At 36.3% G+C, this 24,554-nt stretch overlaps 2 protein-coding genes across 2 annotated transcripts in view; both read left to right on the top strand.

Annotated features, from left to right (window-relative positions):
- The first annotated feature begins 1,274 nt into the window (after nucleotides 1-1,274).
- LOC132283632 (HVA22-like protein a) lies at nucleotides 1,275-9,353 on the top strand. The gene is made up of 5 exons (XM_059785619.1): nucleotides 1,275-1,494; nucleotides 1,895-1,921; nucleotides 2,354-2,476; nucleotides 8,474-8,720; nucleotides 9,068-9,353. The coding sequence occupies exons 1-5, from the start codon at nucleotides 1,433-1,435 to the stop codon at nucleotides 9,131-9,133; spliced, it is 525 nt and encodes a 174-aa protein (XP_059641602.1). The 5' UTR covers nucleotides 1,275-1,432; the 3' UTR covers nucleotides 9,134-9,353.
- A 987-nt stretch (nucleotides 9,354-10,340) lies between these two features.
- Nucleotides 10,341-24,554, top strand: part of LOC132281044 (PH, RCC1 and FYVE domains-containing protein 1) — a 33,531-nt gene continuing 19,317 nt past the window's right edge. Inside the window, exons 1-3 of the mRNA XM_059782782.1 lie at nucleotides 10,341-10,376; nucleotides 12,089-12,313; nucleotides 15,044-15,130. Of these exons, the coding sequence (XP_059638765.1) occupies nucleotides 10,341-10,376; nucleotides 12,089-12,313; nucleotides 15,044-15,130 (348 nt within the window). The remainder of the gene's footprint in view (nucleotides 10,377-12,088; nucleotides 12,314-15,043; nucleotides 15,131-24,554) is intronic.

The following is a 24,554-nucleotide window of genomic DNA, read 5'->3' as shown; positions in this document are numbered from 1 at the left end:
GATGGAAGTAGATTTTTGCCTAGATAAGAGGGGGAAGGCTTGTATTGATCCATATTTGACATTTGGCTAAGTTCTAGAGAGAGAAATAGTGAGTTTGGAGGGTCTTGGGTGTTCTTGAGCTTAAGGTGCGAAAATGCAGAGGGATTCTTCATCTTCTTCTTCATTCTTTGTCTTCATAGGTAATTAACTCCCTATTTAGGGAGGTGATGAAGCTCCATTTTGTAAGCTTTGCTTTGTTTTGATTTATATTTGGGGGTTTAATGTATATATGTGACCTTTCCATGAACTAGAGCACTTTATTTGATGCAAAGAACTTCAATGTCTATTAATGATCATTTTGAGTTAAATATCTTATCTTAGATTGTCTTTCTCTCATGATTATATTGCTACATTTTCATAGTGACAATGGAGATAAGTTTTTGGAAGTGTTTTTATTGGCGTGATATTTAGAAAATTTGATAATCTATTACTTATGGCCTTCCTTTGATAGATTATTCTTGATTTCTATTTCATGTGCTTATTATGAGATTAATGGTTTGATAATCTTTGGCTTAGTGATCATGTCCAAGGTTACATCTTAGTTTAGGTAACCAAGACATGTAATGCTTTGATAGGTTATTCTTACCAATTGATTTCATAAATTTTTTGAAGGTAACGTAGCAATTTTGTGTGTTGCATTCCATGGTCATACATATATATGTTATTTCCCCAAGTAAATCATGTCCTAGCATGCTTATTGATAGGTAGTGGATTTACTTTCCTAGTCCTCTCTCTTTATTTTTCTATCTCTTACTTCCTAGCACAATATTGTTTTATGCATTGTTCAATTCTTAGTTTTCGTAACAAACCAACAAACCTCTTTACACCTCTTTCATCATTCTAAAAGTGGTTCTAAGTATCTTAGTTACCATAACCTTGTAGTCCCAGTGGTTCGACTTACCCGACCGATAGCCCTATTTTACAATGATTTGTGCTATTGCAAAGGTTTATGTATAATTGTCATACCGATAAGGTGTGTGGTGGATATGTTGTGTTTGATGTAGCGGTGTGCGTGGGTTGCAGCGGTGGTGGGTGGGGAATACAAAATATTGATTAGCGTTCATGGGTAAATATGATTTTTGAAACCTCAGAGGTGTGAGTGTAAACTAGTGCATTGACCCTGCTAAGTGAGATTGACCCAAACCTCAGGGTGTGAGTGCAATTTACCCTTTTTTAAAAGTAGATTCTACAGGGCATTTAATGACTTTTGTTGCTACACTATTATTTTTTTTGTCCACTTTTCTGTCCCCCCCTCTCCTCTCTCTCTCTCTCTCTCTCCACTTCTGAACCACATTCACAACCGACTAAACCCCAACAGTTTCTTATTCCTTCTGAGAATTTTTTTAGATCAGAACAGGAAATCAAAAACACAGAACATTTTTGGATAAAAAAGATGGGTTCTGGTGCCGGAAACTTCCTCAAGGTGTTGGCTAAAAACTTCGACGTTCTTGCTGGGTATATTTCTATTTTCCTTTTATTTGTCGAATGTCCTTTTTGTTCCACTCTTACTTTACCAAATTCTAGAGAGAGAGTCATTGCCTATTTCATAGTGTTTCTCAGCTTAGATTTCTGTACTTGTAGTTGTTCACCTGTTCATATGTGTGCGTGTGTATATTTAACCCCCCCCCCAAAAAAAAAAAAAAAAAGATTTTTTTGCCGATGACTATTAAAGGCTCAGATGGGTTTCTAGTAACCTGGTGGGATTAATGCTAATTTTAAAATGATTTTTTTTTGCTTATAACTATTAAAAGTTCAGATGGGTTTCTAGTAATCTAGTGGGATTAATGCTAGGTTTTTTTCTCTTTTCCATTTTTTTATTTTTTTTCCTGATTTGGTTCATGTGCATGATGTGCAGGCCTGTGGTTAGTCTGGCTTATCCTCTGTAAGTGGACTGGTTTTCTCTTTATCTCTCACTACTAATCCAAAATGAATATTTGTCATATTAATCATATCTTAATCTATTTTCGGTGTTTGCATTTATTTTAGATTCTCCATATGATGGGGCAATGGGTGATTTGAGTGGTTTGAATTAACTTGTTTGAGTTTGCGAAAAGATTGCATTTATTTTATTTTTTTCATATTAATCATATCTGGTAATCTATTTTCGGTGTTTGCATTTATTTCAGATTCTCCATACTATGCCTAGCAATGGGCGATTTGAGTGGTTGAATTTACGTGATTGAGTTTGAGAGAAGATTGCATTTATTTTACATTTTTCATATGCTGCCCAGCAATGGGTGATTTGAGTAATTAATTTTCTTGTATGGGTTTGAGAAAAGATAAACTCTTGTTATGTTGTTGGATTCTTTGGCAGATATGCCTCGATTAGGGCAATTGAGACTAAGTCTCCCATCGACGATCAGCAATGGCTTACTTACTGGGTTCTGTATTCTATGATCACTCTTTTTGAGCTTACCTTTGCCAAACTCATCGAATGGTAAATTTGTTATCTTTCTTGATATTTCTCTGCACTTTCTATATGTTCAATTTGGGAACTACATAGCTTTATTGTTATGGTTTGGAGAAGTTGAATGAGTCTACCATTTGCTGTAGCAATGATTTTGAGATTGTGAATTAACCAGCATCATATTAGTTCAGCATCAGGGGAACAATTCCAAGAGTATTTGTGAATGATATTGAGAGTAAGAAAGCAAATGCATGTTATGAAACTTAGAAGAATGTGGTTATAACCGGAATAATTTGTGGATATTAGAACTGAATTGCAAACTAGTCATGATATATATATATATATATGTATTTCTCCATAAGTAAACTATTCATGATATTCTGTATATTGGAGGAGTGCTGATATTCACAGCATAGGTTTTGAGCTTCATTCTTCTGATGAAGAAGATAGGGCAAATTCTGTAATTTTGAGATCTATATGAAAATGTTCAGACTATGTTTTTCTTATAAAGTATTATTGTGTAGCATATTGCATTAGTGGAACCAGCACTATGGAACAGTATTGTAATTTCATTCAATTTTCTTAATCTTTTATTTATTTATTGGTTGTTAAATTAAGTTGCTGATATCTACAACTGTAAAATCTGTGGTTTCTGTGAAAGATAAAATAGTGCCTCAGTTAGAAATATTGATGTGATTAGAGATGTGGAATGGAGTAATACTTTAGCAAGAACATGAAAGAGTGAGCTTCTAATCTATTTGGCCTTGATGTTAAGCCCTTACTTCTTTGCTTTTTCATGGATTACTCTACTTCGTGTATTCAAGATGGGCTTGTTATGGATATATGGTGAATGCTTCTAACTAATAATGCTGTTTTAGTAGATGAGAGTAGAATTCTTGCTAACCTCTACCAAGGACCATAGAGATGCTTTTTATTTTAGTCTTTTGGATAAGTAGCATTATGTCATATGTACGGTCACACACACATTTATACATGTAGAATGTGTCGCAGGATTGACAAAATCGGGAGATAGGGAAATTTTATGGCCAAGAGATGCTTAAAGTGACAATTTTGTTGTCCTGGACCGGTCATCCTCAATGTCTACATTATATTAGAGGAAAATATGAGCCATAGAATTTGCTGAGTGGAGCAATGAATGTGGAGTATTGTGTGATTGGACTGTAATTGTATAGTTGAAATAAACTTTTGTAAGATGACTATTGACTACCAAGTTAAATTTCATTTCATGGTGCAGAATACCTGGCAGTCAACATGAATTAAATGATTTGAGTGTACTTTGTAAGTTGATATATCACGATGAGATATTTGAAATAGGAAAAGGTGAAGAAAGAGGAGCTGAGGTGAAGAGAGTTTTCAAGTAAATTTCTCACTGACCAATCCTGTATTTATTAGCTTCTCAAGATAAGAGTCCTCATAAAACTGCTCATCAAAACTCCTATCTAGAATGAGTGGGCTTTGGGTGGACTTCAGTGAAGGATGAGACCTAATGAGGATGGTACTTGCCAAAAGAATTACAAAAGAGAAAAGGCCGATTACTACTACGGTACTACCCCTTAGGACAATTTTCCTTGAAAGGTGGTCATTTCAAGAAGATGTGTTCTATCCCGTGTTTTTCAAGATAAAGAGCCCCGTATATATCAAGATAATAATCTTATTCTTACCATGATGCTTATCATGATTAGAATTCTATATTTATCACTTAGCCCCTTACAAGTTGCAACTTGAACATATGAAGGAAAAGCTTGAAACCAAAAAAAAAAAATATTGATGTTTGTGTCTGAAAGAGGGCCTTGGTAAACAAATCAACCAATTGAGATGGAGAGTGAATGTAAATTATTTGAGCGTCACCACAAACAATACTCTCTTGGATGAAGTGATGGTCAATATAATATAATTTGTCCTTTAGTGAAAGAACAGAAAGGATGTTATGTGATGGCAGCCTAATTGTCACGGCATAGGCCCATGGGAAATGTGGTGGATAATTCATCTTTGTAAGTAAAGTATAAAATTTGCTCTTCTCTGCAACAGTGAGAGCCAGTACTCAATACTCTGCTTCAGCACTTGATCAAGCAACTACGTCTTCTTTTTTTGTCTCTTCCAGGCAACAAGGTTAACACCCACAATGGTGCAGTAACCACTTGTAGATCTCCTATCAAAGGCTGAACGTATCCAGTATGCATCCACATAAATCACCACTTAGCTTTTTGTAAATATCTGGTCTAGTGACTGTCAAAATAAATCAATTTCTCAACAAGTCAGGATGCCTTTTGAGTTCCTCATACTTCTCTCCTTGTTCACAACTTAGCTTAGGACTTGAGTCCATGGGAGTCTCAGCAGGGCGAGCCTCAAGGAAGCAACTTTCCTGCAACAGGTTTATCTCTTAGAGGGATAAATACTTGTTCAAGCATTGCCACTTTAATACCCAATAAGTAATCCAAAGTTACGTCGACATGACATTTGAATTGGGAGCGGAGAGGCGCGCCTATTAGTGATAAAATAAGAAAAAGCAAACTTATGTGGTATGGTCATATGCAAAGTAGAACCGTAGATGCACCTGGAAGAAACGGAAGATTAGTTTGCATAGAAAGTAAGAGACAAAGAGGTGCCAAAAAGTTAGCATAGGATGAAATTTTTAAATATGACTTCGAAAAATTATATATAAAAGGAAAAATGACTTGTCATAAAAACTAACGAAAAAAGAGAAATCATTTGGCCACTCTCATTCATATGGGATAAAGACAAGGATGATGATGAGATACACAATCAGTATGAAAAGTCAAATGTATAAACATCGAATGATTAGCACGTTCTATGTAGAGTCAATATTTAAGAACCTCATCACTGAACTTGCCAAACCATGCCTTTTGGGATTGCTTTAAATGTCACCCTTGCATTCTTAACATCCAACTGATACAAAGACCAATAGAACAGATAAATAAGAATGCATAGACAAATGAAAGAAAGTGGCTGAACAGGTCAATAATTTAGACTATGTAGTTGACTCACTCACATACGTTAAATCTATAGGAAAATGAGGTGCTAGTAGTCCATAGTCAAATGAAATGCTAGAGGTGGGTTGAAGAGTTCCTCGTCCTATACCAGAAGAAGATTTCCTATCAGCTCAGGTAATGAAGACTGGAGATTTTGAATTTATGCAATGATGAGAACAATATGGTTGCATGTCATGTGCTCTGGAGCTCTTGAATAAATAACCTACGGTCATGACTCAGAGGGGAATCGAGAGCAGAGGCAAAAGCTGTGTTAGCCAAGTAGCAGAAACAGTAGTAGAGTTCTGTGATATTTGCACAAGCTTGTCAAATTCATCCTCGAATTGGACACTATTAGCCAACCATGAGGCAGTGGACAACTGCTCGGGCAAGCAGGATTTTCAAACTTTTCCACCTGTCCATAGCATTGCAGAAGGTACAAAAGCAGTCATACGATGAGGGACTCCTCTTGCTCTTCCTCTGAATCCTGTCCATGACCATGTCCCATGGCCACGACTTCTTCTATGGCCACTGCCTGATGAACTTAAGGAGAGGAAGAGACACCACGACCAGATAATATTAAAGCTGATCGGTTAATAACATAATTTACTCTTTAAAGAAGGTCAAAATATAGACTGCTAATATAAATTAGTCTGCAGGCTGTAAAATAAATTAGTGGCGATGCCTTGCCCAAGGGCTCTGATCTGAGTTACTTCAAGTTGTCATTGTGAACTTCAATGTTTAGAAGAAGGGATAGATACATTGTACATTGTATATGACATACAACTCCAAATTATCCAGGAGCACCTTGTACCTTGAGATATACCATCGTAGATGAACAAAATATTATTGATCCCTTGTTGTCCTCAATAGAGGGAGTGTTGTACACTAGGCTAGCCTTTTTTTTGCCCTCAAATTGATATAGGCTCTAGAACAATATAAGTTGATTTGTAGCGCTAAGATGTTTGAAAAAGATTGGGAAGAAATATTGAGATGAAGAGAATTGTCAAGTTAAATTTCTCACTTGACCAATCCTTTATTTATTAACGTCTCAAGATAATAAGCCACCTAAAAAAATCATTAAGAGTCCTATTTATTAAGAGTCAGGAGTCCTATGATGTTATCCTATGTATATTACTACTTAACATGCTTGAAATAAATAAGTTGAGATAAAAAGCAGTGACAATGCAAAAATGACAAAGTAAAAAATGTTCATATTATGTGAGAATATATTGGTGGCATCTGTAACAGGTAAAGTGCGAAAAACACCCCCTTAGTATTTAATACCCCTTAATGTTCCAAATGGGTATATAACACCTTGTCCTTGAGAAAACATTGCACATCACACCCTTCCGCTGTTGGTCCGTTAGAAGATATCAGTTAAAAAGCACACGTGTGGCTCACTGCTCACATGATTAAGATTTCCTCCTTAATTCCCAAATTATCCTTTAGTGTACCACAATTGTCATATCCCACACCCCCTCTCTTCACTTACTCTCTCTAAACTACTCTTTCCACGCTTGCTCTCTCTCTTCATTCATTCTCTCTCTCTGCTAAAATTGCTCTCATCATTCTTTCTCTTTCTAAAAGTGCTCTCTCTCTCCCTAAAAATCCATGCAAAAACTTTTCAATCCAAATTATCAATTCCTTTTACAAAAATTCAAATATATACATATATGTATATATCCACTAGTCAGCATTAACAACAAAATCTTCACAAAATATCTTGTGTCTCAGTTGTGCATCCCAAAGCAAATCTTTAGCATATCTTGCTGAACTCAACTCCCTAAAATTGTCCTCCATATTAAACGTAAGTTTGTCTATCAGAACTGATGATGAATCTACATCCATCGAACCACCCCTGTACATGCAAACTTGGGGGATCATAATCAATACAAGACCCCAGTGCCTGTTGCAAAAAACCATTAAACAATCCACTAGCCCCTGCCCTAATTGAACCATAAAAACTGCGCACAATTCTCATCGGTGAACTTCTTGATGAACCCACCCTGCTGCTACTACACGAAAGTAGTACAAAGGTTACTTCTAGTTACAAACAGAACTACCCAATTCTTTGTCTCCATCATGTCACAATGACCTTAATTCATTGCTGCCACTGGAATAGCTGCTACAAGAGCAAATGCAAATCCAAAATGTGTGGTGAGGTCAAAAATCGGTGGTGATGGGAAAAATGTTGTGGCCATTAATGTAATGGAATATGATTCTAGATAGAGCTGAAAGGTAAAAATATAGGATTTGTGCAGCTGCGGTAGGAGTTTACGGCTTTCTATCTTAATTTAGAGTGGTCACTTGTCAAGTTCCCAATACATGAAAAAACTCAGGTTGTCATACCAATTTCTGTTGTTGCGATGACCAACCATCCAATACGAATTTTCAAATTGAAAAGCAAAGATCTAGCCTTGCAATTTAATACAATAGTCATCTTAACTTGTCCAAGTAATTATGGTTCTCAATGTTGCAAATAAACTATTGCAATCAATGTGACATAAAGAACACATAATTCTTAAGACTTCTCCTCAATCGGTAAATTAAATGACTGGATTTGTGATGATCAACTTTTTGAAGTTTTGAAGAGTTCCCACAAACATGAGATATGACACTGCTACGCAAAACAAGTTGAGATTTTCTTTGTCACAGGTTGAACGATGTAAAGTTTTGTCTGTAGAATCAAAGTATTGGATGCTTTCAGATCTAACTTTTCATCCTTAAACTTAAAAATTGTATATCCTTACACCAATTCTTTCATGTGTGTGCGCGCAGAATAGACAGAATATCTCTCTCTGTGGAAATATATATATATATATATATATATAAGCTATTTTTCTGGGTTTCAGTTGGCCGACTGACTCAAAATTGATCTTGAGATATGATTGGCATCTTAGGATTTTTCATGGTTATTGTTTACAAATTATGTCCTATTTTCAGATATTCTGTAGTACCAGCATCTGTATACAATATTTTCTAAAATAACTAGCCTTTATTCTTAACTTTGCGGCAGGATACCTATCTGGTCGTATGCAAAGCTTATTGCAACATGCTGGTTGGTCATACCATACTTCAGTGGTGCTGCTTATGTTTATGAGCATTTTGTTAGGCCTTTATTTGTTAACCCGCAGACTGTTAACATCTGGTATATCCCAAAGAAGAAGGACACTGCCGGTAGTAAGCGAGATGACATTCTAACTGCTGCGCAGAAATACATTGAAGAAAATGGTACCGAAGCATTCGAAAAGCTGACGAACAGGGTATGCCTTGTTACCATAATAGTTTTTTTTTTATGTTTTGGGGAAAGTTTATGCCTAAACATGCCCTTTGGAACTACTTTTAATCTAGAAACCAGAAATAGTGAAGCTGAATTAAAGTTTTATTTTATAGCATATTAAAATGGGCATCAGATTACCAAAGGCTGTAGCCTTGTGGTATCCCCTCTACCTCTCAAAGGAGATGGTGAGGGTTCGAGTCCCCATAGGGACAAATGGGTGCGTGAGTTTCTTGCCAATGAAAAAAAAAAAAAAAAAATTGGCGTCAGATTTTATAAATTCATGCTTTCTCTTAGAAGCAGGTTTGTGTATTGTCTTCTCTTATTCTGCAGGCTGATAGAGATGCCAATTCCAGGGGTAGCAATTACACCTTTTTTGATGAGCATTACGGTTATTGAGCTGCATCGATAGGGTTTTAATGGCTGCTGCCCAGATCCTTTGGTTAGGGAAACCTTGTTTGCTGTTTGGTAGTTGTCCTTTTGTTGTCAATGCTTGGTTAGGGTTTTGGTTCTGAAAATACAGAATGTTGGCCTGTAATTATTGTTGCTATGCTCTTGAGCTTTCTCAGGCACAAACTCTTCTATCAGACAGTGCAGTACATAACACCAGTTTTTATTATGAAGCTGTGTTAATTATATTGTTGTCAGCTTTGGGTCTTAACCATGAGAGGAACTGGGTTTAAATCTTGGTAATCATTCAGTCATAGGAGTGGTTGGGGCAGGGACGGGGGTGAAAAATGAGTATGAATCTTAGAATGGGTTTGGGATCTGCCCTGCCATGGTAAATGCTTAGCTTAACAAAAACAAGCTTATCATTGTAATTTTTTTTTTAGATAATACTTAGATACTCACGTGAGACATCTTTTTAATTATAAAATGAGAGATGATGGGTACGTACTCACGGTGAGGATTTAAGTATTATTCTATTTTTTTTTTCCCAATTTTATAATTAAAAATGACATGTTCATTTGTTATTAATCTACGTCATTTGTTATTAATCTACGTCAGTGTAAGTATTGTTTATTTTTGTTCGTAATTTTTATTGAGTAATGCTATCAAGAGAGTTTTCTCATGACAAGAGTCTTCACGGTTTTTTTATTAATTCTTAAATTGAGAGATTTATGAAAGAATTTTTTAATTTATCACAAATCTCCTTTCTCGATCCTGTGGTTAATTAACAGAGTTCAATGGATCCTTTTGATAGCATTACTCATTTTTATTTGTACATATAATTTTTTTGGCTCTTAAATTTAAATAATGGTCAATGCTACGTTTACATTGACCTTACTTTTGATATATTTTGATTCATTTCTGAAACAATTTTTATAGAAACATGACCATAACAATTTAAGTCAAAATTTAGGTGTGACGTATGTTTCAACAATTATTTTTTAAATAGAGTAATAAATGTGGGAATCAAATTGTATTGTTTCTCGGTATGGTTCATTTTCCTCCCAAACGAGCACATCATCTGGAACATCTATCACAAATAAATAAATTAACAAGAGTAATAAATATTGCATTAAAATTGTATTCAAACCCTACTTTGTGATATGGGAAAATATTAGAAAAGTTTAATATTCCGAGAGTATGGTATTTCAGAATAATGGAAATTGTTGGATCATGGTTTAATATTCTGAGAGTATGTTGGATCATGGTTTAATATTCCAAGAGTATGGTATTTCAAAATAATGGAAATTGTTGGATCATAGATGTGGTGGTGGGTCCTACCATATCTAAGGGTCAAAATGACCTAGAGGTACCATACCTCTGGAATATTTAATACTCTCTCATGGCTCTCACTTTTACGCCCACAAGAGAGATTTAAATTTTAATTGATCAAAGAAAATTGGATCGAGAAGATTTAAATTTTAATTGATCAAAGAAAATTGGATCGAGAATATAAGAAAAAAAAAAAAAAAAGTATTTCAACAAGAAATTAATCAAAATTTCAGTTCACATGTTGATGAATATTTTTTTTTAAGAAAAAAATTAAAAAATATTGGTATCCAACTATCCATATTTAAAAAAAGAAAGATCCATATTAGATAAAAATAATAAAAGTTTCAATTAATACGAAAAATTCTTGTTAAATATGGATTATTGGAATTTTTATAAACAACGATTCTAACCTTCTAACATTATTTTCTTTCTTTCTTTTTAATCCATAACTTCAAGATTCTGTACAAATTAATAGTACAAGAGGTAGTCACAAATTTAACACTTAAAAAAATATAATAATAATAATCATAAATTTTTTTTTGCTATGTAACTCATCTCATATTAAAACGAAATGAAAAAAGAAAAAGAAAATAGAAATAGCTACCGAGAAGCCACGTGTTATTGGAAGAAAATGGCGGGAAGTCATCTGACCAGTCAAGGCTCCAGGGCTGCAGTTTCTGGAAGAAAATGACAAAAACAACCATCCCATCAAACAGATTCAGTTGGTGACGTGGCAATAAATCGCGACTCTTGAAATAACCCACAATAAAATAAAATAAATAAATAAAATGAGTTAAAATTCTCTCCGGAGGGAAAGAAACATATATTGAGAGAGAAACATATATACATATATATACATAGAGGCATCCTCAGAAACTCTGCAAATCTCAATTCCTTTTTCTCTCTGTTACGAACATTTTCAATCGAGAGCTCCATTTACATTTCAAAGAGAAGTCGAAATCGAAACCATAGCTGCGAAACCAAGTTGTTGAGTTCGTTAATCGGTCATTCCTATTTGATCTTGGAGCTAAATCGATCTCTGGTTCGTCGAAACTGTCCAACGATCAGCATTGTATTCATTTTTATCCACTCGCAGGTAAATTCCATCAGCGTTGCTTCTTTTTTGTTGGAATTCATGCTTAATCGGGATTGATGTTTATATTCGTGAAATTTGATTTTATTCGCATATTGTAGGAAACCCTAGCTTTCTAAGAGTTTGAAGCTGGTTTTAGAGCCCTGTTAAATTTTTTAATCCATCTGGACGTATAAATTAATTCAAAATGGTTGATGACATGATTATTCTATTAACATGATTCATTGTTCTGTATGTGATTGATGATTTGTGGCTACAGAACATAATGTGAATATTTTGATTGTTTTTCTATGTTTGTCCTAGGTTCTGACTGTTCGTGATTCTGAATTTGAGGATTTTTTAAGATCGAGGTACTTCAATGAGTAGTATCTCCAAACTGTTCATTATTTGAGCTTGGGATTCTGGGAGGTTTCAGTAGCCTTCTAGTCTGTTCTCAGAAAGGAAGAGAGAAAGGAATGGAAAATGATTAATTTTCTAAATGAAATGAATTTTAATGATTTTATGTTCCTTTCTCTTGATCTTCCTGATATCCAAAGCAGAGATTTTTTCATGATGGGCTACTTGAAATTCTATTTCTGTGTTTTAGCACCAAACTACATGTGAAGTTTTTTTTTTATGGGGAACCTTTGGACATTGTTTTGTCATCTCTTAGAGGTTTGGTGTTCTCCAAATGGGTTTTATGCTATGCAAGGGACATACTTGATATTGCAGCAGGAATGGCTGATCTACAGAGGAGTAGTCTTGGTGAGAGAAATGTTGAGCAGGTAAGTAGCTCCCTCAAATCTTCTTTCGATTTTTTCCCCAATTCTACTGTGGCTTAGAATCATATTGATTTCATTGACTACTTGAGATGGCTTCTGTAGTTCATAATGGGGGCGGCTTAAACTCAAAAAAGCCATACAAATCTTTATCGCAAATAATAAATAGATAAACTTAAATGTGAACCATTCATAGACCAATTAACTGTAGTATACTCTTTATGCTTCATATATATTTCTCTTTCTCTTTATCAAAAATATGTCATTAACTGCCAAAATCTAAAATTTTGGCTGCTTTGTTGGCTTCACATTCAATTGTATTTGATTTACCATTCGAAAGCACTGGACTGAGGAAGTTATAAAAAGTCTGACTTTGTACTATTTTTGGATTAATTTCTCAGATTTAGGTGGCGAGATTCCAGTTGGTGAAAGGATTGTTTAGTTGAGTGGAGTAGTATTTTATAAGCGGTGAACAATCTATAGCACTTAGGTTTTTGGCTGCCTAGTTATAATTTAAGACTCAGATTTGTCAATCTCAATCTTAAAAATGATTCCATGCATTTTTCATAAGTCCGTCTTTTTCATTGTAATCTCTGCAATCACCATAAACACTATTGAGAAAACAACTATGGGAAGGCTAACATTTTTATCAAATTAAGTTGCAAACTACTATGGAATCATCACTATAGCTTGCACTACTCTGGGATCATCACTATTGCTTTTCACTATTCCATTTTTTGCAGCAGCATCTAGTGATAGCATTGACCATGGTTGAGTGATTTCTGCAATTTTATTCCTTCAACAGCCTTATTAGGCATGGTCACACAGGAGTCAAAAGCACAAGTTTAGGATTTTCTTTAAATATCAAGAACAATTTTAAAAAATAAATAGAGTAGGGGAATGTGATACAGGAAGAGAAGGAAAAAGAAACATGGCAAAGATGTAGGGTAATACATGTGAAGTAATTTCGTTTGGCTTTTACAAAAAGCAGCTTTCCAATTTTTCTGTTGTTTCTATTTATTTGAAAACTAGGAAAATTCCCAACTCAACAAAGCCTTTTTCCAACTACTTGGTTTGGCTAATAATTCCCAACTTCCTATATTTACGCCAAAGCAACAGGTCTGAAATATCCACCTAATGTATCATTAAAATTTCCTGATGATGAGAGAACTACTCTGGACATCCTCATGATGAGAAAACTACTATGGAATCATCATTATAGCTTACACTAATTTCTGGATCATTTCAAAGCTTGAAATTATAAATCTTGTGCAATAACTGAGCCAACTTTGGACCTTTTTGTTGTACATCTTCCATGTTGTAGGTGACGCTTCCATCTTACTCTTTGACAACTGAACCCACTTCAACCCCCACTATAAAAGTTATACTAGGCTGGAAAAATGGAGAAGTGTCATGGATTTCACATGATCAAAGGAAACAAAAAGTGTTAAATATAATCTTCTGGGAAAAACAAACTAGTTAAATATAAACATTTCTAACACAATTCTAAAGTCAACTTTGATTTATGATGCAAAATGTTGTCTATCTTCTACTGAAAAGCATGCATAGAAAATGAGTGTGGCTAAAGTGGGATGCTAACGTGAATGAGTGGTAAAAGAGGGAGAATACAAGGAGAATGCATTGATGAGAAGAGAGGTGACACCAATTGAGGTAATCTTTGAGAAAGTCATCTAAAATGGTTTGATCATGAGCGAAGGATTCCAATAAATCCACTGTAAAGAATGAGAGACATTAATGAGAGTTTATTGCAAGGGATTGATTGAGAGCTGAACAAAGTTGTTTCCATACTCCCCGAATTCTCATGCACCAAACTGTTTATTTTATTCTATTGTTATCACTTACAGTATTTTCAAAATTGTTCTTCTTATGCTTTACAAAGTCATGTCTTACCTTACTCCACCACCTGCTACCAACTTTTTACATCCCTGTTCGGTACATGTATTATTTTATTAAGATCAAGCACGTAGCTGTCTTGGCATACTAATGAATGTTTACTGACCATTTCTGTGGTGATAATTTAAACTCACCCTGAATTATGTTTCCAGCCTATCTTGCTCAGCTCTTTGATGATGCCTAATTTGATTCATTTGGTTTTTCACTCAGTAAATGGTCTTAGGCTCCAAATGTCTTAAAAGTGTTATTAACAATGAGGTTATATATCTACTTCCAGTTCACCATTTGTTTCTATCTCAAAAAAATTTATCCTTCAACTTCAGTGTTAACTTAAATCCATTCATGAGGAAGATTGGCGACTTAGCCTTTTCAGGTCAAGATGCTACAAGGTGACAATTGAAAATAGTTTGTACTGGAGGAAATGATAGGCTTAAGAGTCACCCAGAAGACAAATTTGAAACACAAAAAGCACCATGTCTTTCATGAATAATTGCAGCTGTAACCTTTTCAGATGATAAATCAATATCCTCCTTTCCTTTTTATATTTTTTGTGCAGATGGAATCCCTATTTTGTCCAAAGATAATGTGTTTCTTTTATTGTTTTTGTTTTGTTTTGTTTTTTTTTTGTTTTTTTTGTCAGTAAAGATGATGTATGTACTCTGGTATATCGAATTTGTTATATCCTTATGTACTGGTTGAATTTTAAATTATATATTTGTAGATGTGAATCTTCTCAATTTCTTCTTTATTTCCTTCTAGATTACTTTGTCACTAAATCTTATGTTTTAGTTGTGTGTATATATATATTTATATTAAATGCAGGCCATTACAGCCCTGAAGAGAGGGTCATATCTATTAAAGTATGGGCGCAGAGGGAAGCCAAAATTCTGTCCATTTCATCTTTCAAATGTAAGTTCCATTTTATCTGTACAGGAGTAGATTAGTTTTGTACATTTTTTTTTTCTCTGTTTCGTTCTTAGCTAGGGTGAGTTGCATGAAATATCATTACTTTATGGGATTAAGGCAAGGATGATGATGATGATAATCACTTCCAAGATTTTTAAAATGCTGTACTTTATGTTATGATGGTTGCTTTACACAAAAAATAGTGGCTGTCTGAGGGCACAATTTTCAAATTTTCACGTCATTCACATGTAAAGAATAATTTAATTAGCAAAAGTTAGAGTTAGCAAAGTCTGTGTCAAAGCTTTCCTTGGATTAGGTCCATGAACCTACCAGACTAAAACCTTATCAGCATGGGTTGGGACAAATTGTAAATCTTTAGATCATCTTTTGGAGTTTATGGATGGCTTGAAATTATAGTGTCGCCTTGGGCGTCTTTGTATTTCTTAGGGTTCGCTCCCCTTTTGAGCATCTATTAATGAAATCTTACTTATCAAAAGAAAAAAGTAAATAACCTGACCTCCTTGAGGTTTGCAAGTTGCACCTTATATTAAACTTTGGTGAAAATTGTGGTGAACCCCACTTGAGGTTTGACCAAAATATAAGTAGGTCTAAGCATAATAGGGCCATGGGAGAATTTTTTTATTTAATGCCAAAATTGTCCTTTTTTATTAAACCTTGGTGAAATGGATGATTGGTGCGGAGGGAGGCCGTTAGTAGGTGCTTTCCAAAGTCTCTTTTGACAAACGGGTTCTCTACAGTGGCTGACTGCTATCACCTTGATAGCAGGAGGTTGGTGTGGGATGTCCAGTTTATGCAGCATCTTTAGGACTGGGAGTTGGGGGACTTTATTCAGTTTTTAGCTACATTGTATACTAAGCAGGTAGAGGACGAGGGGGACGATGAGTGGATCAGGGTGGCTTCTTCTCACAGGAGATTTGAGAAATTCCTGCTAAAGGTGAATTTTTTTAGTTGGACTGTCGTCTTGGGGAGGATTTTGACGATTGACAACTCGAGGAGAAGAAGGCAGATTATTCAACTGGTTGCACAATCAATCATCTCCTATTACTTTGTTCAGTGGCTCAGGAGGGGTGGGATTTGATTCTTGTTGTGTTTGACATTGGGTGGGTCATGACATTTTCCACGAGGAGTATGCTTGAAGCTTGGAAGGGTTGGATATTGGGGAGGCAAGCTCAAGATGCTTGGAGGGTAGCCTCTCTGTGTTTGTGGTGGGAATAGGAGATCCCGTGTGTTAGCTTTTGTACATCAAAGAAGAAAAGAGAAGAAGAAGATGGAGAAAATCCAGTTGTATATATTACTGATAGAATGTCACATAGGAATACAATGTAATAAGACCTAAACTAATAAACTGAGTGAAAAGACAATACTACCCTCAAACAATAAAATGAATCCTACTCTAGCACCCCCTCAAACTCACGATGTTACAGTAAGAAGCATCGAGAGTTTGCCTAGAAGAAAGCAAAAATGCATAATAGTATGGGACTTTGTGAAAAGTGAGCCAACTGCATAGTAGAAGAAATAAACGGGAGAGAGATATTGCCAAGTTGAAGATGATGGCGCACAAAATGAGAATCAATCTTGATATGCTTTGTGGGCTCATGAAAGACAGAGTTGTGTGCAATCTGAATAGCACTCTTGGTATCACAATACATGGGAGTAGGAATAGAAATAGGAACACCCATATCACCAAGCAACCATCGGAGCCAAATTATCTCTGCTGTAGTGGCAGCCATGGCACAATACTCAGCTTCAACAGAGGAACTAGCAACAACTGTCTGCTTCTTGCTTTTCCGGGAGATGAAAGAGTAAACAAGAAAAATACAGAAACTAGTAATGGACTTGCGATCAGTTAAATCCCCGGGCCAATCAGAATCAGAAAAGACTTAAAGTTCCAAACAGAAGTGGAGGAAAACAACAAACTCTGATATAAAGTACCCGAAGATAGCGCAAAATACAGAGAACTGTAGCCCAGTGAACAGTAGTAGGAGTAGACACAAACTGACTGACAATGTGAACTGCATAGGTAAGTTTAGGTCACATAACTGTCAACTATGACGCGATACAAAGTAGGATCAGCCAATGGAACGCAGAGGAAGAGTAATGAACATTGCGCTCTAAAGGAGTCTCAACTGTCCATGAATCCGTGAGATGAGCTTTCTGAATAACTTCCGCTGCATACTAGAACTGCAATCGAAGTCAAAAGGACCGTTACTGTTACTGTTACTGTTATTGCAAGGTTGTGCGAATAGATGAACAGAGCCAAGTTGTCGCCGCAGCAAACAGAAAGAGAAAGCGAGAGATGTTGCTATGCGATACAAGCAAGGCTCTTCAATGTGTGATACTGCAATTGCAAGATGATGCGATGAAGTCAAAGCAGATGAACCAAGTTTGTGACTGCAACTTTTAGGGTATCGATTGCAATCCAGGTCTTCACTATTCTGATACCATGTTAGCTTTTGTACAGTAAAGAAGAAAAGTGAAGAAGATGGAGAAAAACTAGTCGTGTATATTACCGATAAAATGTTAAAGAGGAATACAATATAATAAGACCTAAACTAATAAACTGAGAGAAAAGACAGTACTACCCTCAAACAATAAAATAAATCCTACTCTAATACTTTGAAGGGGAGAAGACTCCTATTCAGGCTTTAAAATTATTTATATCCTAGCTCCCTATTCTCTTGGATTCATCGTAGATCTTGTAAATCAGTGGAGGGTCTTTTGGTCTTTTGATAACTTGAGACTCTCATGTCTCACCTATTCATATATTGAGAAGATAAATCACGATAGAGCCATTAATGAAGAAAAGAATAAGAAATAACTATCTCACAAACTCTCTAACAAGATTATAGTGAGGATATTGTGTTCTTTTGGCCTTGTGCTTTTATATATGGAATGTGCTCCCCTTTTGAGCCTTTTTTTATTCACACACACACACACACACACACACATATATATATATTATCAAAAAAAAAAAATAAATAAAGAAAGATTTTTCAACATGTGAAGAGAAGAGGTAAGCACTTCTTCCTTCTCACTTAATGTCATGGTTCTTTGCTTCTTCTTTCTCACATTCTCTTTGCTGTTTCCTCTCACTTTATCTAGCAACTTGGAAAAGTTTTGTCATTATAAGAGAATGAACTCGTTACAGTTTTATCATTGTAAGAGAATTGTCTCTCTCTCTCAAACACATAGACACACAAAATTATTCTTTTATACATTCATTCTTTATTAATATATAGATATATCTATATATTTGACAAAATTACTGAAATTGGTAATCGAATCAATTGATTAAAGAATTGGGAATACACTCTTATATGTACATTAGAATAATGCTATTCTAGGAAGCTAATAAAAACTGATCCCTAGAAATCAGGGATTGCAATAACTAATAAATCTTTAGCTATTAACAGCAGCCTGTAAATCTCTAGCTATTAACAGCCTGTACACAACTAATAAATACTTAGCTGTTAACAGCCTGTACACGATTTCCTTATACAAGGAAAGAATCGTATTTTCCCACACTCCCCCTCAAGCTGGTGAATGGATGTCATCCATTCCAAGCTTGCTGGTTATTCTCTGAAAAACGGTACTAGGCAATCCTTTGGTAAGCACGTTTGCTAGCTGTTCTCCAGTGGGAACAAAAGGAGTACAAATGAGGCCACTTCCAACTTCTCTTTAATAAAATGCCTGTCCAATGTGTTTTGTGCGGTCATGTTGCATAGGATTGTGTGCAATATTGATGGCTGATTTATTATCACATTAAAGCTTCATTGGACCTTCCCATCTGAGTCTCAAATCTTCCAAGATTATCCTCAGCCATAGCAGTTCACATATCCCAAGTGCCATCGCTCTAAATTCAGCTTCTGCGCTGGACCTTGCAACCACATTCTGTTTTTTGCTTCTCCAAGTAACGAGGTTACCACCTAGGAAGGTGCAATAGCCCGAGGTTGATCTTCTGTCAATCACGGATCCTGCATAATCCGCATCTGTGTAGGCTTCAAGAGTCAGTCCTTCCCCTTTCTTAAACAGAATTCCTCTTCCTGGCGTACTCTTCAAGTACTGCAGAATTCTATACACAACTTTGAGATGTGATTCTTTGGGATTGTGCATGAATTGACTCACAACACTCACAGCATAAGCTATATCCGGCCTGGTATGTGACAAATAAATTAACTTCCCCACAAGTCTCTGAAAAGAGCCTTTATCCACGGCCATGTCTTCTGGAGCATCACAAAGTTTGTGGTTTGACTCCACAGGTGTCTCAACTGGCTTACATCCCAGCTTGCCTGTATCAGCCAAAGCTGTGATATAAATATCCCTTGCCGAGAGTGGGCTACTTCAATACCAAGAAAGTACTTCAGTTTTCCTAGCTCTTTGATCTCGAATTCCTTTATTAACTGTTTCTTCAAGCTCTCCATTCCTCCAAGTCATCTCCTGTTACTATGATGTCATCCACATAGACCAATAATACTGTCACTCCCCTTGATGCTGAATGTTTTACAAACAATGTATGATCACCTTGACTTTGCTTATATCCCATACTCACCATCACTTTGGTAAATCTCCCAAACCAAGCTCTTGGGGATTGTTTCAGTCCATACAAAGCTTTTTTAAGCTTGTATACCATTCCTTCCTTTTCATTTGAGCTAAACCCAGGTGGAATCTCCATATAGATCTCCTCCTCAAGATCGCCATGTAAGAAGGTGTTCTTGAAATCAAATTGCTGTAATCTCCAGCCAAAATTTGCAGCCACTGATAACAGAATTCTCACAGTATTCATCTTAGCAACTGGAGCAAAAGTCTCAAGATAATCTATGCCGTAGGTTTGAGTGTACCCTTTGGCAACTAATCTTGCCTTATACCTTTCCAAAGAGCCATCTGAGTTGTATTTGGTTGTGAACACCCATTTACACCCAACCGGCTTCTTCCCTCTAGGCAGTCTCACCAAGTCCTAAGTCTTGTTTTTCTCAAGTGCTTCCATCTTAACCTTCATAGCATTTTCCCAATTCTCATTTCCTAATGCATCAGATAAAGTTTTGGGAATAGGGACTCTATTTAAGCTAGTAAGAAAGGCCCTCTGGTTATGAGAAAGATTCTTATATGACATGAATAGATAAATAGGGTGTTTGTTACAAGTTCGAGTTTCTTTTCTAATTACAATAGGGACATCATAATCATTTTGTTTAGAGGTTTCATTAGTGTTATCATTGGGTTGAGTAATTACCTCGACATTATCAGGAACATATTTGGGTGATTGAACTTGCACAGGTTGAGAGATTGGTGCTCTTTTCCTTGAGTAAATTTGCAATGGACGAGTAGAGTCTCGAGTTTGATTCCCATGTAACACTCCTTGTGATTTGGGTGTATGAGGCTCGGCTTTTGACCGTGTGTTTGGCTCGGATTGAATGTTTGGGAGTATGTTTGACTCGGATTGATGAGAGATAGGGGCTGGAAACTCAAGGAGAAAAAGATCCTTATCCTTATCTTCTATGAAGGATGTTTCCCCCTGAAGATAAGGACCGTTAAAGTACTGATCTTGTTCAACAAAAGTAACATCAGCAGACACATAAAATCTCCTTGTCGGAGGATGATAGCATTTGTAGCCCTTTTGGGTGGAGGAATAGCCAAGAAAGACACATTTGAGAGCTCGAGGATCAAGTTTTCCCCTGTTTTGAGAATGCACATGAACAAAGGCAACACAACCAAATATCTTTGGAACAAGATTATTAGGTGCGTTAAAATTGGGAAAGAACTGTGTAAGGACCTGCATTGGACTTTTAAAACCAAGGACTCTTGTAGGAAGCCGATTGATGAGATGAGCAGCGGTTAAAACAGCCTCCCCCCAGTACTGTTTTGGAACGTTTTTGGAACAAGAAAGCTCTTGTAATATCGAGAAGGTGGTCGTTCTTTTGTTCGGCCACCCCAATTTGTTGAGGTGTGCTAACACAAGGGGATTCATGTATTATGCCCTGTTTTTGGAAATACGGAGAGAGAATTTGATTAAAGTAGTCCTTAGCATTGTCAGATCGGAATCTCTTTATCCCCACACCAAACTGAGTTTTGACCATATTGAAAAAAATTGGAAACATAGAACTCACATCCGATTTATTTTTTAACAGAAAAATTCAAGACACACGAGTGCAATCATCAATAAATGAGACAAACCACCTTGCCCCAGAAACATTAGTAACAGTGGAAGGTCCCCAAATGTCACTGTGAATCAAGGTAAATGGAACAGAAGTTCTTTTATTGATGATTTGAAATGAAGTACGTTTGTGCTTTGCAAGTTCACATACGTTGCAATGAAAATTTTCAATGGATAAACTTTTGAACAATGAAGGAAACATTATTTTGAGAACACTAAATGATGGGTGACCAAGACGAAGGTGTTGAAGCCATATCTTATCTTTATTGGATTTGAATGACTCGGAAAGAAATGATAATGGTGACAAACTCTCAACTCTATTTTGTCCATTTGATTCTTCAAGGTAGTATAGACCATCCCTCTCCCTAGCATGTCCAATCATCCTCTTCGTGCCCTGTTCCTCAAATATACAACGGAGAGGGTAAAACGTCACACTGCAATTAGAATCTGTAGTGAGTTTCTGGATTGACACAAGATTGGTGCATAGTTTTGGGACATGGAGGACATTCTTAAGTGTAAGGTGGTCATTTAAAAAAACATCTCCTTGACCAGCCACGGTTATCACTGAACCATCAGCTGTTATTGTTTTCCTATTGCTAGGACAAGGGGTATATGAAATAAATTTTTTTGAGGAATGGGTCATGTGATCTGTAGCTCTTGAGTTAATTACCCAGGAGCTTGAGGGGACTATATCTGAAGCACTAAAAACATGAGAAGAGGGGGAAGGAGAGGAAATACCTGAGAACACCAAAGAACAATTACTTGCTGTAGACGGTTTCTCCAACGTTCCCAATAGCTCTTTAATTTCTCTATCTCTTCTTTGTTGAATTCAGCAGATGGGATTGAAAGATTGTCTTCACTGTTTGATTGTGTGGTTGCCACTTGTGCCTGTCCCTGTCCTCTTGGCTGTCCACTCTTTTCTGACCAAGCTTTGTTCACAATTTGAGGCTTGCCATGGAGCTTCCAGCACTTCTCCTTAGTATGGCGGGATTTTTTGCAGTATGTACACCACAGAGAATCCTTGTTGAATGGTCTTGACATATCAGTTTGCCCATTGCCTTCTCCAAAACGCTGTTCGGAGCCATAATTCTTCATAGCCGTGTTTTTTGACACTAAGGCCGAACTCTCTACTGTGTGAGTTTCAATCATAACACCCCTTCTTCCTTCCTCAGCAAGAACAATTGCAATTGCCTCATTTAAGGTTGGCAGATCTTCTTTTCCAAGTATTTGCACTCTTATAACATCAAATTCGATGTTTAAACTTGCAAGAAAATCATAAATTCTGTCCTTTTCAACAAACCTCTTAAGGATAGCTGCATCTTCACTGCACTTCATCTGAATGCACTGATAATGATCCATCTCCTGCAATAGACCCTTCAAGAGGTTGGAATATTCGGTGACTGACCGATTACCTTGTTTGGTAGCGGAGATTTTGGTCTTGATCTCATAGATCTGTGTAGCATCACGTACTTTGGAATAGGTCTGCTTGACTGCTTCCCATATCTCCTTGGCCGTGCTCAAAAACATACAAGTGTCGCTGATTTCTGGTAACATAGAGTTCCATAACCAGGACATAACCATAGAGTCTTATTCATCCCAAGCATCAAACATAGGATCCTCCTTCTTTGGACCATTACCAAGCAAGTGGCTCAGTTACCCTCTTCCTTTCAAGAATGTGCGGACCATTTGAGACCGCTTCAGATAATTTTTCCCGTTCAACCTATACGCCGCCTGGATATTTTGCAATTCTCCTGTTGGGACAGAGCCGTTGCTTCCAGTTACAGGGATCTCTGAAGTGTCGTTGGTTTCGGTGGATGCTGACATGGTTTAGAGAGAGGTGAAATCCACAGATTTGATAACACTGGATTTTCACAGAGAACAAGAACACGAAGAAAAGGACTAGTAAAGAAGGCCAAAAGAATACGATTACCCAGAAAACGAGCCTAGAGCTCTGATACCATAAAAAAAATTACTGAAATTGGTAATCGAATCAATTGATTAAAGAATTGGGAATACATTCTTATATGTACATCAGAATAATGCTATTCTAGGAAGCTAATAAAAACAGCAGCCTGTAAATCTCTAGCTATTGACAGCAGCCTGTAAATCTCTAGCTATTAACAGCCTGTACACAACTAATAAATCCCTAGCTATTAACAGCCTGTACACGATTTCCTTATACAAGGAAAGAATCGTATTTTCCCACAATATTTATACACATACACAAATATATGGTTCATTTTGTATTCCATTTTTGTTCGAGTGTTAAATGGGTTCTACTGTAAATTATGGTTTGGGTGAATAATGGATTTATCTAATATAGAGAGCAGCAACAGGAGATACGGAGATAGGTACTTTTTTGTTTAGGGTGACACACTCAGATACCCAAAATAATATAGGAAAATATACTAATATGTTCAACTCGAAGATGTGAGATATGGGTATGGTGTAATCCAGAGCAATCTAACCAGTTGGCAACTTCAACATCCACTCTAACTCAATTAGTTAACCAAACATTAGACGAGAATGAAGCAAGAAGGAATAAAAATGATAAACTAGTGAAAGAAATTAAGGAATTGAGGGCAGGGTTTGGAGCACGTGTAGCTGTGGTTGAAGCAACCAATGGGTGCTTGAAGATGCTTGCATTTGCAACCACACTTTTCGCCTTCACATTCTTTATAATTTCCATTACATCTCTTGCTAGGGATTAAGGGAACCTAAGAAAATGTTTTCTATGTGGGACTAATATAAGAACTATGTACATTTTATTTGGCATTTGTTTTGTGAGATCTTCATCGTACTAGATTTTGATTTTGGTTTAGGATTATTCAAAAGGATGTTTATTAAAACTGACTTGCATGACAATTAACTTGAACGGTGAATTTGCGTGTAAGCTAAATGACTCGCCCCATGACCAAGAAGTCTCCTTCGATCCAAGTAATCCCACATGTGACATTGATACTCCTGATTCTTTTCCTGTTGATTTGATATCCCTATTGCCTATCGTAAAGGTGTTCTGAGTTATAAAAAACATCCCATATCTCAGTTTGTATCCTATGATGCCTTATCTCCAACATATCATGCTTTCACTTCTCCTATCTCGTCTGTTTCTGTTCCTTCTAGTGTTTCAGATGCTCTCAGTCAAACTCCATGGAAGGAATCCATGCTTGAGGAAATGAAGGTTCTTGAGAAGAATGGTACTTGGGATATTGTTTCATTGCCTAGGGGTAAGAAACCAGTAGGTTGCAAATGGGTCTA

Source organism: Cornus florida, unplaced genomic scaffold, assembly GCF_030987335.1.
Source record: "Cornus florida cultivar Cherokee Brave unplaced genomic scaffold, ASM3098733v1 CherokeeBrave_3.0.0_Hap2_Chr11, whole genome shotgun sequence".
Classification (NCBI taxonomy): domain Eukaryota; kingdom Viridiplantae; phylum Streptophyta; class Magnoliopsida; order Cornales; family Cornaceae; genus Cornus; species Cornus florida.
This window is presented reverse-complemented; position numbering and strand designations above follow the sequence as displayed.

What these genes read in the sequence shown, in the direction of transcription:
- LOC132283632 (XM_059785619.1), top strand. Translation starts at nt 1,433, where the DNA reads ATGGGTTCTGGTGCCGGAAACTTCCTCAAGGTGTTGGCTAAAAACTTC. An exon ending in TTTGCCAAACTCATCGAATG is followed by an intron (nt 2,477 to 8,473) that starts GTAAATTTGTTA and finishes ACTTTGCGGCAG; the next exon opens with GATACCTATCTGGTCGTATG. An exon ending in TCGAAAAGCTGACGAACAGG is followed by an intron (nt 8,721 to 9,067) that starts GTATGCCTTGTT and finishes CTTATTCTGCAG; the next exon opens with GCTGATAGAGATGCCAATTC.